Below are 12,943 nucleotides of genomic sequence, written 5' to 3'. Positions count from 1 at the left end.
TTGCAGTTGATGTGGTTTCCACTGACTGAAGGCTTTTGACAAGCAAGGTTTCCCACACGTATGGCTGATTCAAAAAGTAAGAGTGCTGAAATCCAAGGCATGTTGGGAAAATGGATTCAAAACTGACTGGCAAAAAGGAGGATGGTATACAATTGCTTTTGTAATTGGAAGCTTCTGACAAATGGTGTTGGGACCCTTGCTGTTTGTTATATGTATTAACAACTTGGATGCGAATGCAGAAAGTAGAATTACCAAGTTTGTAGATGACATGAAAATTAGTTGATAATGAGGAGAATGGTCTCAGGCTACAGTTTGATGTTGACCAGCTGGTAAACTGGGCATAGTTATGAGTTGAAAAATAACGTCGATTCTCCGGCTCCTCAGATGCTGCCTGGCCTGTTTTGTTTTTCCAGCAAGACATTTTTCAACTCTGGTACTCCAGCATCTGCAGTCCTCACTTTCCCCTGGGCAAGGTTATGGCAGATTAATCCTGATAAGTACAAGGGATGGGAAGTTCAATCAGAAAAGGGTATACATAATGTACGATAGGTCCTTGTGGAGTACTGACTAATAACGTGGCATTGGCATACAAGTTCATAGATGCCTGAAGGTGTCAGCACTAGTGGATGGGGGTGAAGATGATGTACAGAATGTTTGTCTTCACTTGCTGGGATGTGTAATGTATGATCAAGGAAGACTTGTTACAATTTTATAAAACATTGGTTAGATCACAAATGGAACAGTGTGTGCAGTTCTGCTGGTCGCACTATCAGAAGGATGTGACTACACTGGAGAGGTTACAGAGGAAGTTTTCCAGGTGTTGCCTGTGATAAAAAGTCTCAGTTAAGAGGAGAGACTGGATAAACTAATTCGGGTGGCAGGGTGACTCAGTGGTTAGTGCTGCTGCCTCACAGTGCTTGGGACCGGGGTTAGATCCCATTCACAGGCGACTGTAAGGAGTTCGCACGTTTTCCTAGTGTCTGTGTGGGTTTCTGCTGGGTGCTCCGGTTTCCTTCCACAGTCCAAAGATGTGCAGGTTAAGCGGACTGGCTATGCTAAATTACCCAGAGGGTTCAGGGATGTGTAGTTTAGGTGCATTAGCCATGGGAAATGCAGGGTTACAGGGGCAGGTTAGAGGGATGGGTCTGGTGGGGGGGCAAATGGCCGGTTTCCAAATTCAGTGGAAGCTGAGGAAGACTCTACCCAATATTTGAATAGGCTAAGAAACACCATACAGGAAAGTGGGTATCTTAAATGACCTTGAAAGCCTCATGACTGTTGGAAAAAATACCCTAACACCTGGCAGATAAATAAAATGAACCCCACTCATTCACTCATCAAAAAAAAATACAACCTTAAAAACAAGAGGTATGACTTTGTTTTGTAAAGTACAATGGGCAACAGAAACTTGTTTAGACTGCCACAAAGACGGATTAAAAAGTTTTTAAAGACAACACAACTACAGAAATAGAACAGCAGCCATCTTGTTGGATACAAGAGATAGAGCGATTACGAAGCAGGACATTAGCATGTAGAGTAATTGAAGAGAAGGTCCAAGTTAAATCAAGTAAGTCTAACAGGAAGAAAAGCAGGGCTGAAAATGTGTTGCTGGAAAAGCGCAGATCAGGCAACATCCAAGGAGCAGGAGAATTGACGTTTCGGGCATGAGCCCTTCTTCAGGAATTCCTGAAGAAGGGCTCATGCCTGAAACGTGGACTCTCCTGCTCCTTGGATGCTGCCTGACCTGCTGCGCTTTTCCAGCAACACATTTTCAGCTCTGATCTCCAGCATCTGCAGTCCTCCCTTTCTCCAGGAAGAAAGGCAGGGCCATGTTAACGATCAGAGTGGGGCTGGTGATCTGAAGTGTATTTATTCGAAGGAGTATAACAGGTAAAGCAGATGAGCGGAGAGCCTAGCTTAGTACAGGGAGCTACAATGTGGTAGCCATGATAGTAACTTGGTTGAGAGAAGAGCAGGATTGGCAGCTTAATTTTTTCATGGTTTAGAGGTTTCAGGCTAGATAGAGAGGGATGTAAAAAGGGTTGCAATACCGATTAAGGAGAATGTCACAGCTGTACTGAGGGGAGGGATCTTGGAAGGCTCATTCAGCAAGGTAATATGGATAGGACTTAATAAGAAAGGTGCAATCACTATGATGGAATTGTACTATAGGCCTCCAATAACCACAGAGAGATGGAGAAACATATATGTACATAGACTACGGAAAGATGTAAAAACAACACGGTTGTTGTCCTAGGTGATTTTAACTTCCCAAACATTGGCTAAGATGTCCTTAGTTCCAGAGGGATAGATGAGCCAAGATTTGGTGCATTCAGGAGGGTTCTTGAAACAATACATAGACACGATGTCGGTTTGTTCGTGAAGCTGGTGGGTTTTTTTCTCAGAAGTTTCATCACCATGCGAAGGAACATCATCAGTGAGCCTCCAGTGAAGCATTGGTGTTTTGTCATACTTTCTATTCATGTGTCTCAGTTTGTTGTGGTGGGTATTATCATTTCTGGTTCTGTTTCTGAGAGATTGGTAAATGGAGTCCAGATCTGTATGTTTGTTTTTTTTTAAAAATAGATATTTTTATTGAAAATTTAACATGTTTTTACAAGCTTACAAATAAAAAAAACACAAGTACAAACACTAATATACAACTAAATATTAAAATAAATAATAGCCAAAATCTGTCAAACAAAAAGAAGAGATAGAGAAAAAAAAGGAAAAAGACAAAATTCAACTACTAATCTAACCTATAACTAACCAGAGCATATGATCAAATATCTTACATTACTCAAGAGAAAAACAAAGGATAACATAGTAATTAAATAGTGAAGTACATGCTCGGAATGAATTAACATCAAGTCGAAATAAAACCCATATTCATGCGGGATTCCTCCCCCAATGGGCCCCCGGACCAGCCAGAACCATTACCTCAACTAGACGAAAGCCCTTGACAAAATGGCCGAAATATCTGTATCCATTTAATTCAAGAAGGGCTGCCATATTTTATAGAATAATTCAGTTTTTTGGTGCACCATATTTGTAAGGAAGTCAAGGGGAATACATTCCATAATTAATCTGTGCCAATTCTGAAATCCTGGAGGGCCCTCAGCCACCCAGTTTACCAAGATATTTTTCCTTGCACAAAAGGAGAGAATGGAAAATAATTTCCTCCCATGCACATCCAGACAAGATTAGATTAGATTACTTACAGTGTGGAAACAGGCCCTTCGGCCCAACAAGTCCACATCGACCCACTGAAGCGCAACCCACCCATACCCCTACATTTACCCCTTACCTAAGGTAAGCTCGAGAAGCCCAGGAAAAGAAATAATGGATCTACTCTAATTTTCGGTCCCAAGATTTCTGTCAAGGCATTTGCGACTTTGGTCCAGTATTTGCGGATCTTATGGCATGTCCATTAGCACTGTGTGAGAGTGCCCACCACTGTTTTACATTTGGGATACATTGGAGATGCACCTGCCCTCAATTTTGCCAATTGTTCCAGTGCTATATGAGTCCTATGGAGTATCTTTAACTGAATGGCCTGGGTTCTGTTACAAATGGAGATTTTTCTGACATTTTCTCAGATGCCATCCGACATTTCTGTGGAAATTTCCAGCCCTAATTCCTGATCCCATGTTCTAAGCAGACAGACCATGTCTTCTGCCACTTAATTATGTAATAAATGATAAAGAATGTTGACCGAGGGTACACCCATTGGCCACAACACTCTACGTTCTCTACCTGATTTATAAAGACTATTAGATAGCGTAGTCTTCTTCTGTATGTAATCTCCAATTTGAAAGTATTGGAAGTATCGAAAGAGGTCTCCATTAGGTAGTCTAAGTTTCTGATGCAGCTGTTCAAAAGACATCAGGACCCCCTCCTCAACCAGATCCCTGAAACAGGAGATACCCCTGGACCTCCAGGATTTGAATGTGGCGTCTGTGAGCCCTGGTTGAAAACCCCATGCCCCCACGATTGGAGTATAGGGGGATGTTTTATGTGAATTACCCGTTTTGCTGCATTATATTCCAGGCTTTAATTGTGTTTAATACTATAGGGTTTTTAACAGTGGTCCATAATGATTTTCATCTTATCTAAAAATAACAGGTTAATAAGTGGGCACTTTACGTGAGAAGCCTCGATTTCCAGCCAGATTGATTGCGGGTCAGACGCGACCCAATCGGCTATGTAGCTGAACAGAGAACTCAGCTGATACTTCCTAAAGTCTGGAAAATCCAGCCCTCCCCTTGCCTGTGGAAGCTGTAGCTTCTTCAACTTAATGAGGTGCCGTCTATGATTCCAGATGAAAGAACCAAGCCAACCATACAATTTGCACAGTTCTGGCCTCGGCAGCATCACCGGGAGCATTCTCATAGGGTATAAGAGATGGGGCAAGACATTCATTCTACTTAGCCAGGAAATTGGAAGATTCCCCCCAACGTTGAAGATCCTGCCTTATTCTTTCCAGTAGATACACAAAATTGACCTTGTATAGCTAGCCAAATACTGGGGTGATAAAAATACCTAAATATAAGAAAGCCTCCAGAGACCATCGAAAGGGAAAGTGAGATCCGCCCAATAAGTGGGACATACTAGCGAGGCCACCCATCGGCATGGCCTCTGATTTTGAGAAATTAATTTTATATCCTGAGAAGGCACGGAAATCAGAGGATTACTAAGAAAAAGGAGAACATCTGCATAAAAGGTAATTTGATGTTTACCTGTATCAACTCTCGGGGCCGTTATATTAGAGTCAGCCCGTATAGCTTCCGCTAGTGGCTCAATTATTAGCGTGGATAGCAACGGTGACATCAGCCCCTACCCACACTGAAGCTATCAGAGCCTAATCCATTGGTGATCACAACTGCTTTGGGATCGTTATACAATGTTGAGACCCATTTAGCAAATACCTTTCCAACCCCAAACCTTTCCGCTGTATAGAGCAGGTATGAGCATTCAACCCTGTCAAATGCCTTCTCCACGTCCAGTGAGACTACAATTCCCGGTAATCTTTTCCTGATGACAGACTTGGATCACATTCAAAACCCTTCCAATATTAATAGATGATCTACGGCCCTTGGTAAACCCCGTCTGATCCTCTTTTATGATATATGGCAATACCCTCTCCAGCCTCAATGCTAATGTTTTAGAAATAATTTTAAAATCTACATTTAGCAAGGATATTGGTCTGTATGATGCGCAATCTTCTGGGTCCTTTTCTTTTTTGAGAATAAGGGAGATATTCGCCTCTTTCAGCGAAGGTGGGAGGCAGCACTGACTATATGAGTAGTTGTACATGTCCATATGAGGACCAGCTAATACTCCTGTAACCTCTTTGTAGAATTCAACCTGAAATCCATCGGGGCCAGGTGCCTTACCGTTCTGAAGCTGCCTGATTGCGTCAAGTATTTGCTGGGTTGTTAGGGGAGCATTCAGGACCGACACCTGTTCCGGGGTTAAGTCCGGAAAGGCCAGGCTTTTAAAAAAGGACTGCATCCTCCTGGCTCTATCTTCACAATCTTGCGATTTATGCAAATCGGAATAAAACTTTCTGAAGATTGTGTTGACCCTTTTATGATCATGAGTCAGAGTACCAGCACTTTCCCTAATGGACGTGATAGCTTGAGGGGCCTTTTTACTTTCCTTGTGAGAAATGCTAAGTATCTATCAGGTTTATCGCCAAATAAAGAAAGAAGAAAAGAAGGCCTGATCAAATCCATGCTGTTGTAATTTCAAGTGTTCTTTATCCAGTAAATGGTGTCTCCTATAAGAGAGCTATATCAACCCTTTCTTGTTTGAGGTTTGATAGTATTTTCTTCCCTTTGACTAGTGAATTACTCCCCTTGACATTCCAGGTGCACCATTTAATCGAATGACTAACCATAATCGTCCAGGCAAGTCAGAGACTCCCTGGGAGGAGAAACCCCATCCAAAACACCCCGAGCACAGACCATAGAAAATTCACAAAAATAGAGATTCTTTAATACACTCACACCAATATAAGAAAAAACTATTTCTAAATAGAAAAAATATACAACATATTTAAATGGAGATTTTCCTCCTTGCTTCCAGGGGGGATCACTTCCTTTCCGAAAACCCATTATATCCTCTCCCAACCCTTGCCCCACCCTCGACCCAGGCACCCCATAATAAAATAAAGAAAATTCAAGTATACTGTAAAGCTAAAGTTAACCGTGAGTACCCAAACCGCAGCCCCCCCACCCCCACCCATACCTAGATATATTTGGTAATGGAAATGTTCATACCACATATAAACATATAAAATTATAAAGTTACAGTCTCAACAGATAATAATTAAGTATAGTAACACAAAATAATAGGGGGAAACAACCCCGCTCTAAAAGAAAGAGATAAGGTAGGACAAGGCAGACTCCCCTCTTCACCTGAATCAACTAGACCACCCAGCCTATATATATTAAAAATGAAAATCGCAAAGTGGAGAACAAATAAGCCCCCCTCCCGAGATAATATTAAACAATAAAGGTGATAGGAGAAAAAAAAGGGTAAACCAGGAGGGGGGGGGGGGAGAGAAGAACAAATCATTCACCACACGAATTAACTCTTACAATCTATTTAAGAAAGTCCAAAAATTCCTTGGCCTTCTCTGGCGATCCGAAAGTATAGACGGACCCTTCGTGGCTAAAACGTAGCGTCACTGGGTAGCGCAGGGAGTACTGAATGTTTAAATCCCTTAGATGCTTCTTCATTTCATCAAACACCCTCCTCTTGCGGACCAAAGCTGGGGAAAAATCCTGAAACAGCATGATCTTAAATCCTTTGTAAGTCATGGCCTGGGGATCTTTCCCGAGATTACTGGAGGCTTCCAGGAGCATTTGCTTCTCTCTATTGCACTGAAGCCGGAACAGAACCTGGCGGGGGCGCTGGTCTGACCTGGGCCTGTGTGTTGCAACCCAGTGGGCCAATTCTACCCTTACCTGGCCTGATCCAGCCTCCAGCTTCAATATCTGAGGGAGCCACTGCTCCAAAAACACTGCAAGCTGGCCTTCCTCTTCCCGTTCAGGAAGGCCCAGCAAATGAATATTTGATGTGGTCTTCTAAGCCCCAGACTCGCTGGACGAGAGTCCGGACCCGACCCACGGCTGATTCTGCAGCAGCCTCAGAGGTTGTGGCGTTTAGCTCCACCCCTCCGACTCAATGTTCAATTTTTTCTATATTTCGGTTGTGCTTTTGCAGCGTGACCGACGATTCCCACCTGCTCCTGGACTCTTCTATGAAGGCATCAATCTTCTCTTTCAGCTTGGTAATTACTGCAACAAGGCTCGCCACCGTAGGTAAGTCCCCCGGGGATCTCTGCTGCAGCTGGGGAGGGTGGGGGAAGGGTGTGTGCTGCGAGCTGCACGCATTCTTTCCCTTCGTGATTTTAACAGAGCACCAAACTACTCACGTTTGGTGCAAAGTGACTAGCTGATTAAAAAAAAAGTTATTTTAAATGATTTGGTAGGTGTGGTGGAGGTGGGCAGCCCACTTTGCCTGAGTCTTGGGCAGAGCACTACAGACTCAGACTTGCTGGGTCGCTGCCATCTTGGATCTCCCCCCTTTATGTTTGTTAATGGAGATCCGGTTTAATGCCAGGCCTCTCAGAATTCCAGTTTGTGTCTTTGTTTGGCCTATCTCCGGATGGATGCATTATCCCCAGTCGAACTGGTGTCCTTCTTCGTCTGTGCATATGAATACTTTTACACCATTATAAAATTCACCAAAGAGAACAATAACCAAATTCTCTTCCTGGACATCATGAACGAAAAAATCAATGGAGAACTGCAGATCAGCATCTACAGGAAAGCCACAGACACAGACCAGATATTCAACTACAGAAGCAGCCATCCCAACACCCACAAATGGAGTTGCACCAGGACTCTATTTAAACGAGCCACAACAAATTGCAGCACCGTGGAACTGTACCATGAAAAGCCAAGGAGAAACACCTATATAAATGTATTCAGGAACGATGGTTACCTGATGAGCGCAGTTTGCCGATTCCTGCACAATTGACTAAAACAAAGACACTACACACCCAGAGACCCTAGCCCCCCTACCATACATCAAAGACATTTCAGAGACAACCACCAGACTACTCCAGCCCCTAGGCATCATGGTAGCCCACAAACCTACTATCACACTAAAACTACTGATGAAATTTAAGGATCCCATACCCACAGCCAGCAGAATGAACGTAATATATAAAATACCCCGCAGGGACTGCAACAAACATTACATTGGACAAACCAGCAGGAAACTACCCACCAGAATACATGAGCACAAACTGGCCACCAAAAGACATGGCCAACAATCACTAGTATCCATACACACGTATGAAGAGGGACATCAGTTCAAATGGGAAAATGCATTCATCCTGGAACAAGCCAAACAAAGACACACGTGGGAATTCAGAGAGACCTGGCATTCAAACCAGAATTCTGTTAACCGGAACCCCATTAACAAACATACAGATAGATACTGGACCCCATTTACCAACCTTTCAGAAACAGAACCGGAAAAGGTATCACCTACCACAACAAACCAAGACACTTAAATAGCAAGCGGGACAGAACACCAATGCTTCACTGGAGGCTCACTGATGATGTTACCTAGCAATGGTGACAAAATGTCTGAAAACAAACCCACTAGCTCAGCAAGCAAACTGACAACCTGATTCACAACCTGAGCTACAAACCTTCCCCAAAATCTCAAACATGTAGATAGTTTAACTATAAAAAGGCTGTTCTTGACCTTGGATGAAAGCTCTAAACTTGGGGGGGGGGGAAGAGAGGCTAATTCCAACAGCATTAGGCAGTAGTGCTTCCCACACTGTAGGAAGGGTGTGGAGGCTTTGGAGAGGGTGCAAAAGAGGTTGCTGCCTGGATTAGACTGTATTAACTATAAAGGAGAGGGTGGACACACTTGGATTGTTTTCGCTGGAGCATGAGAGGCTGAGGGACAATCTGAAAGAATTATACACAATTATGAGAGGCATGCATCGGGTGGATATTTGGAGTCTTTTACTCAGGGTGGAAATGTCAAATACATCTGAAATGTATGCCCCATTGTAAGGGGAAAAGCTTAAGGGAAATGCAGGAGGAAAGTTTTTTTTGAATAGAGGCTAGATTGGTGCCTGGAACACGCTGCCAATGCAGGTCGTAGAAGCAGATACGGTAGCGAAGTTTAAGTAGCATTTAGACAGACACATGAACAGGCAGAAATAGTGATAGATCAATGTACAGGCAGATGAGCTTTGCTTAAAATGGCATCATGGTCAGCACAGACATGCTGGGCAAAAGGATCTATTCCTGTGCTGCACTGTTGTATCTGTAGGACACTTGTGGTGCGGCCTAGCTTTAAGTCTCACCTACTCCACGAGTATGTAATAACATTTTCTAATCAACCTGTTCAGATATAGCCTCATCAGTACATGAGGGAAGACATCATTGCATCAACAAGTTGTTCTAGTCATGAGGAACATCCTATGTATAATTGTGCGCCAGGAAACAGCAAGACTGCTTTTAGCAGAATAATTAGGAGATCTAGGATCAGACATTCCTGAATTAGCAGCTTTACCAAAACTCAAAACAAAACAAGACTACAGACAATTGAAGGTTGACGTGCAATAAAGAATGCATGACCGAAAGAGTAGATGGTGAGTGGAAAGAGCATAGAAGATTCACCAACTCAATGACAACCTATGACATGTGTGGCGTCTTCAGTGCAATCAAAACCATCTACACTCCGAACATCCAAGGACAGCCAAAAACAGATAGTTGCTCTTCAAAGACCAAGAGGCAGCCAATGCCTGCTGCACTTTAATAACCTCCTCAACAAAGATTCAGTCTTCAACACAAGTGCTCTCAATATCATCTTACAACACATTATCTGTTGCAATCTCATCACACCTCCAAATCACCGTGAGGTTGAAAAAGCCATTGACAGCTCATAAACAACGAGGCCTTCAGCATAGATGGTATCCCTGCTTAAAGACAGACAGACATTTCTCTAAGTGCTAAAAGGAGAGGCTCTCGTTATAAACCATGATCTTGTTGTCATTGTCTGGAAGAAAGACAACAATCCAGGATATCTAACTGACCATCTTCAAGAAAGAAAATAGATACTAAAGTGGAAATCACAGCGATTTCCCTTTTATCCATAAGGGGAAAGTTACACCAAAAATTCTTCCCAGCTGAAGAGTTCCTCCCTAAGTCTCAATGCAGTTTATGTCCGTTAAGAGGCACAATGGACATACTTATTATAGTACATCAAATCCAAGAAAAGATTAGGGAACACCACCAAACTCTACATGTAATTCGTCAATCTCACAGAGGCACTTCAACTCTGTCAACCGTGACCGATTACGGAAATTCTCCTCATATTTGGCTGCCACTGCAATTTATCACCATTCTCCACCTGCTTCATGATGACATGCAAGCCATGATCCCCACCAAAGCTTCACCACACACCCTTAGCATCAGTGTTCTTGCCCATCTTTCTCAATGCAACACTCCGCCTCATCTCCAGAAGCTCCTGATGGAGTGGAGCTAGTCCACAGCACAAATGAAACTGTTTGATCTTTAATGCCTCCAGGCCAGAACCAAGACCACCCCAACTCCTGTCATCAAGCTGCCATACACAGACAATGCCTACACTGCTCACATTCAGAGGCCAAGCTAAAAACCATCGTCAATGCATTCACCAAGTGAGTATCAGAGATTGAGCCTCAGACTAAACATGTAGAAAACAAAAGGTTCTCCGCCAGCTGTTCCGGCCGCACAACATTGCTCCTGACATTCAAATTCCACGGTGACCCCCTGAACAACATGGATCATTTCTCATACCTTGAGAGCCTCCTCACTTTGCGAGTGGACATTGATAACAAAATCAAACACTGACTTCAATGCACCAGCTTAGCCTTCGGATGCACGAGGAACACAGTTCCAAGTCCAAGCACCAACCAACCATGGTCCCCATCTCTCTGTATGCATCAGAAACACGGACCACGTACAGCAGACACCACAAATCCCTGGAAAATTATCAGTGTGGCCTTTGCAAAATCCTGTAAATCAGTTGGTAGGAAAGGTGTACCAATGTATCTTCTCCCAGGCCAATATCAGTAGTATCGAGGCACTGGTCAAGTACAATCAGATGCAATGAGCATACTACATTGTGACACAAGACTCCCTAAACAAGAGCTCTAAGTTGGAGCTCTAATGATAAGCAATCACTAGTATGGCAGAGAAAATGCTACATCAACATCCCAAAAGCCTCCCTAAACAAATGCAACATGCTCACCAACATGTGGGAATCAGTTGCTCTGGAATGCACAAAATGGAGAAGCTGCATCCATGAAGTTGACAACCATAGAGAGTCACTGAATGGAGTGTGTGGTGGCCAAGTGAGAGCAGCAGAAAAAGTGCACAGAATCCAGAGCAACCCACCTCCTCAAATACCACCTACCCTACTTGTGGCAGAACCTGCAGCTTCAGGTTAGGATTGTTCAGCCACCACAGACACATGTCCACACCCCCAACAGTGGAAGCAAATCATTATTGACCCTGAGCGACTGCTAACGAGGAAGACTTAAATGCCCGATTCTAGCAAAACATTTAAGTTTACTGTTTAACAAATAGACAAGAAAAGGAAAAATATCCCTGCAACAAATGAAAAGTGAAAATGAACCAAGCAAAATAACAAAAAAAGTAGAAAAATAAAAAGCACAAAGACATGCCAAAGAAATAACAAAAAATGAACTGAAACAACATTGTTTAATCTATTTCAATATTTCCTGAAAGGAGGGAGAAATCCAGCACTAATGGAAGAAACTTAAAGTCTTACTGTCAAGAATACCACAAACATGCTAAATAATATCCAACATTACTTATCAGTTACATTTTTTATTTAGTATCTCCTAATTACACATCAATAATAGATCTTGACTTTTTAAATTGCAAACATAATACCTGTCCAGCTGCCTTGATGCTGAGGATTGCAACTTGCGTCTCTGGATCATTTTGATACTGATGGACAAGATTAATCCTTTCTGAAGATGGAACACTACCATCTATTCTTATGTACCGTGCCTAACCAAAAAAAAACAGACATTTCATATCTGGATAATGAATACTGAGCAACAAATTATGGTCAACAGGATGCTAAAAGATTTGATCCTTAAATATCAGTTTCCACATTAACAATCTGTTATCTATAATTATTGCATACCAGCCCAGGAAACAGTTTACATCGTAGACTCAGAATGATCCACCACTTGCTGAAGACCTAGCAGAGGCAAGGTGAAAGGGAGTACTGCAGATGCTGGATATTAGAATCAAGACTGTGGTGCTGGATAAGCACATCAGGTCAGGCAGCATCCGAGGAGCAGGAAAATCGACTTTTCAGGCAAAAGCCCTTCATCCGTCATCTATTTTCCTGCTCCTCGGAAGCTGTCTGATCTGCTGTACTTTGCTTGACTCAGGTCTTCAGTAAGGCTATTCAAACACTCCAACTCTCCTGCTCTTCCCCATAACCCTGTACTTATTTCTTCTCAGTTAATTATCCAATTCCCATTTAAAAGTTCCCATCGAATCAATTTTCAGTCTTTCACACTGTGCTTTTCAGATCATAAAGATGTACAGCATAGGCTGTTCAGTTTGACTTGTCTATGTCGACCAGATATCCTAAACTAATCTCGTCCCATTTGTCAGCATTTGGCCCACACCCCTCTAAACCCTTCCTATTCATATACCTATCCAGATGCTTTTTAAATATTGCAATTGTATCAGCCCCCACCACTTTCTCTGGCAACTCATTCCATATACACACCATCCTCTGCCTGAAAAGGTTGCCCCTTAGGTCTCTTCTAAATTTTTCCCCTCTCAATCCAAACTTATGCCCTCTAATT

At 42.8% G+C, this 12,943-nt stretch overlaps 1 protein-coding gene across 4 annotated transcripts in view; it reads right to left on the bottom strand.

Annotated features, from left to right (window-relative positions):
• The window catches only part of zranb3 (zinc finger, RAN-binding domain containing 3), a 171,610-nt gene that overhangs the window by 59,577 nt on the left and 99,090 nt on the right, over positions 1-12,943 (bottom strand). For all 4 annotated transcript variants that reach the window (XM_060827120.1, XM_060827121.1, XM_060827123.1 and 1 more), the window contains one exon: positions 12,006-12,125. In XM_060827120.1, coding sequence (XP_060683103.1) covers positions 12,006-12,125 — 120 coding nt within the window. The remainder of the gene's footprint in view (positions 1-12,005; positions 12,126-12,943) is intronic.

The sequence above is a fragment of the Hemiscyllium ocellatum genome, chromosome 7 (genome assembly GCF_020745735.1).
Source record: "Hemiscyllium ocellatum isolate sHemOce1 chromosome 7, sHemOce1.pat.X.cur, whole genome shotgun sequence".
Taxonomy (NCBI): domain Eukaryota; kingdom Metazoa; phylum Chordata; class Chondrichthyes; order Orectolobiformes; family Hemiscylliidae; genus Hemiscyllium; species Hemiscyllium ocellatum.
The sequence above is the reverse complement of the archived record's forward strand: the minus strand, read 5'-3'. Positions and strand labels throughout refer to the sequence as shown.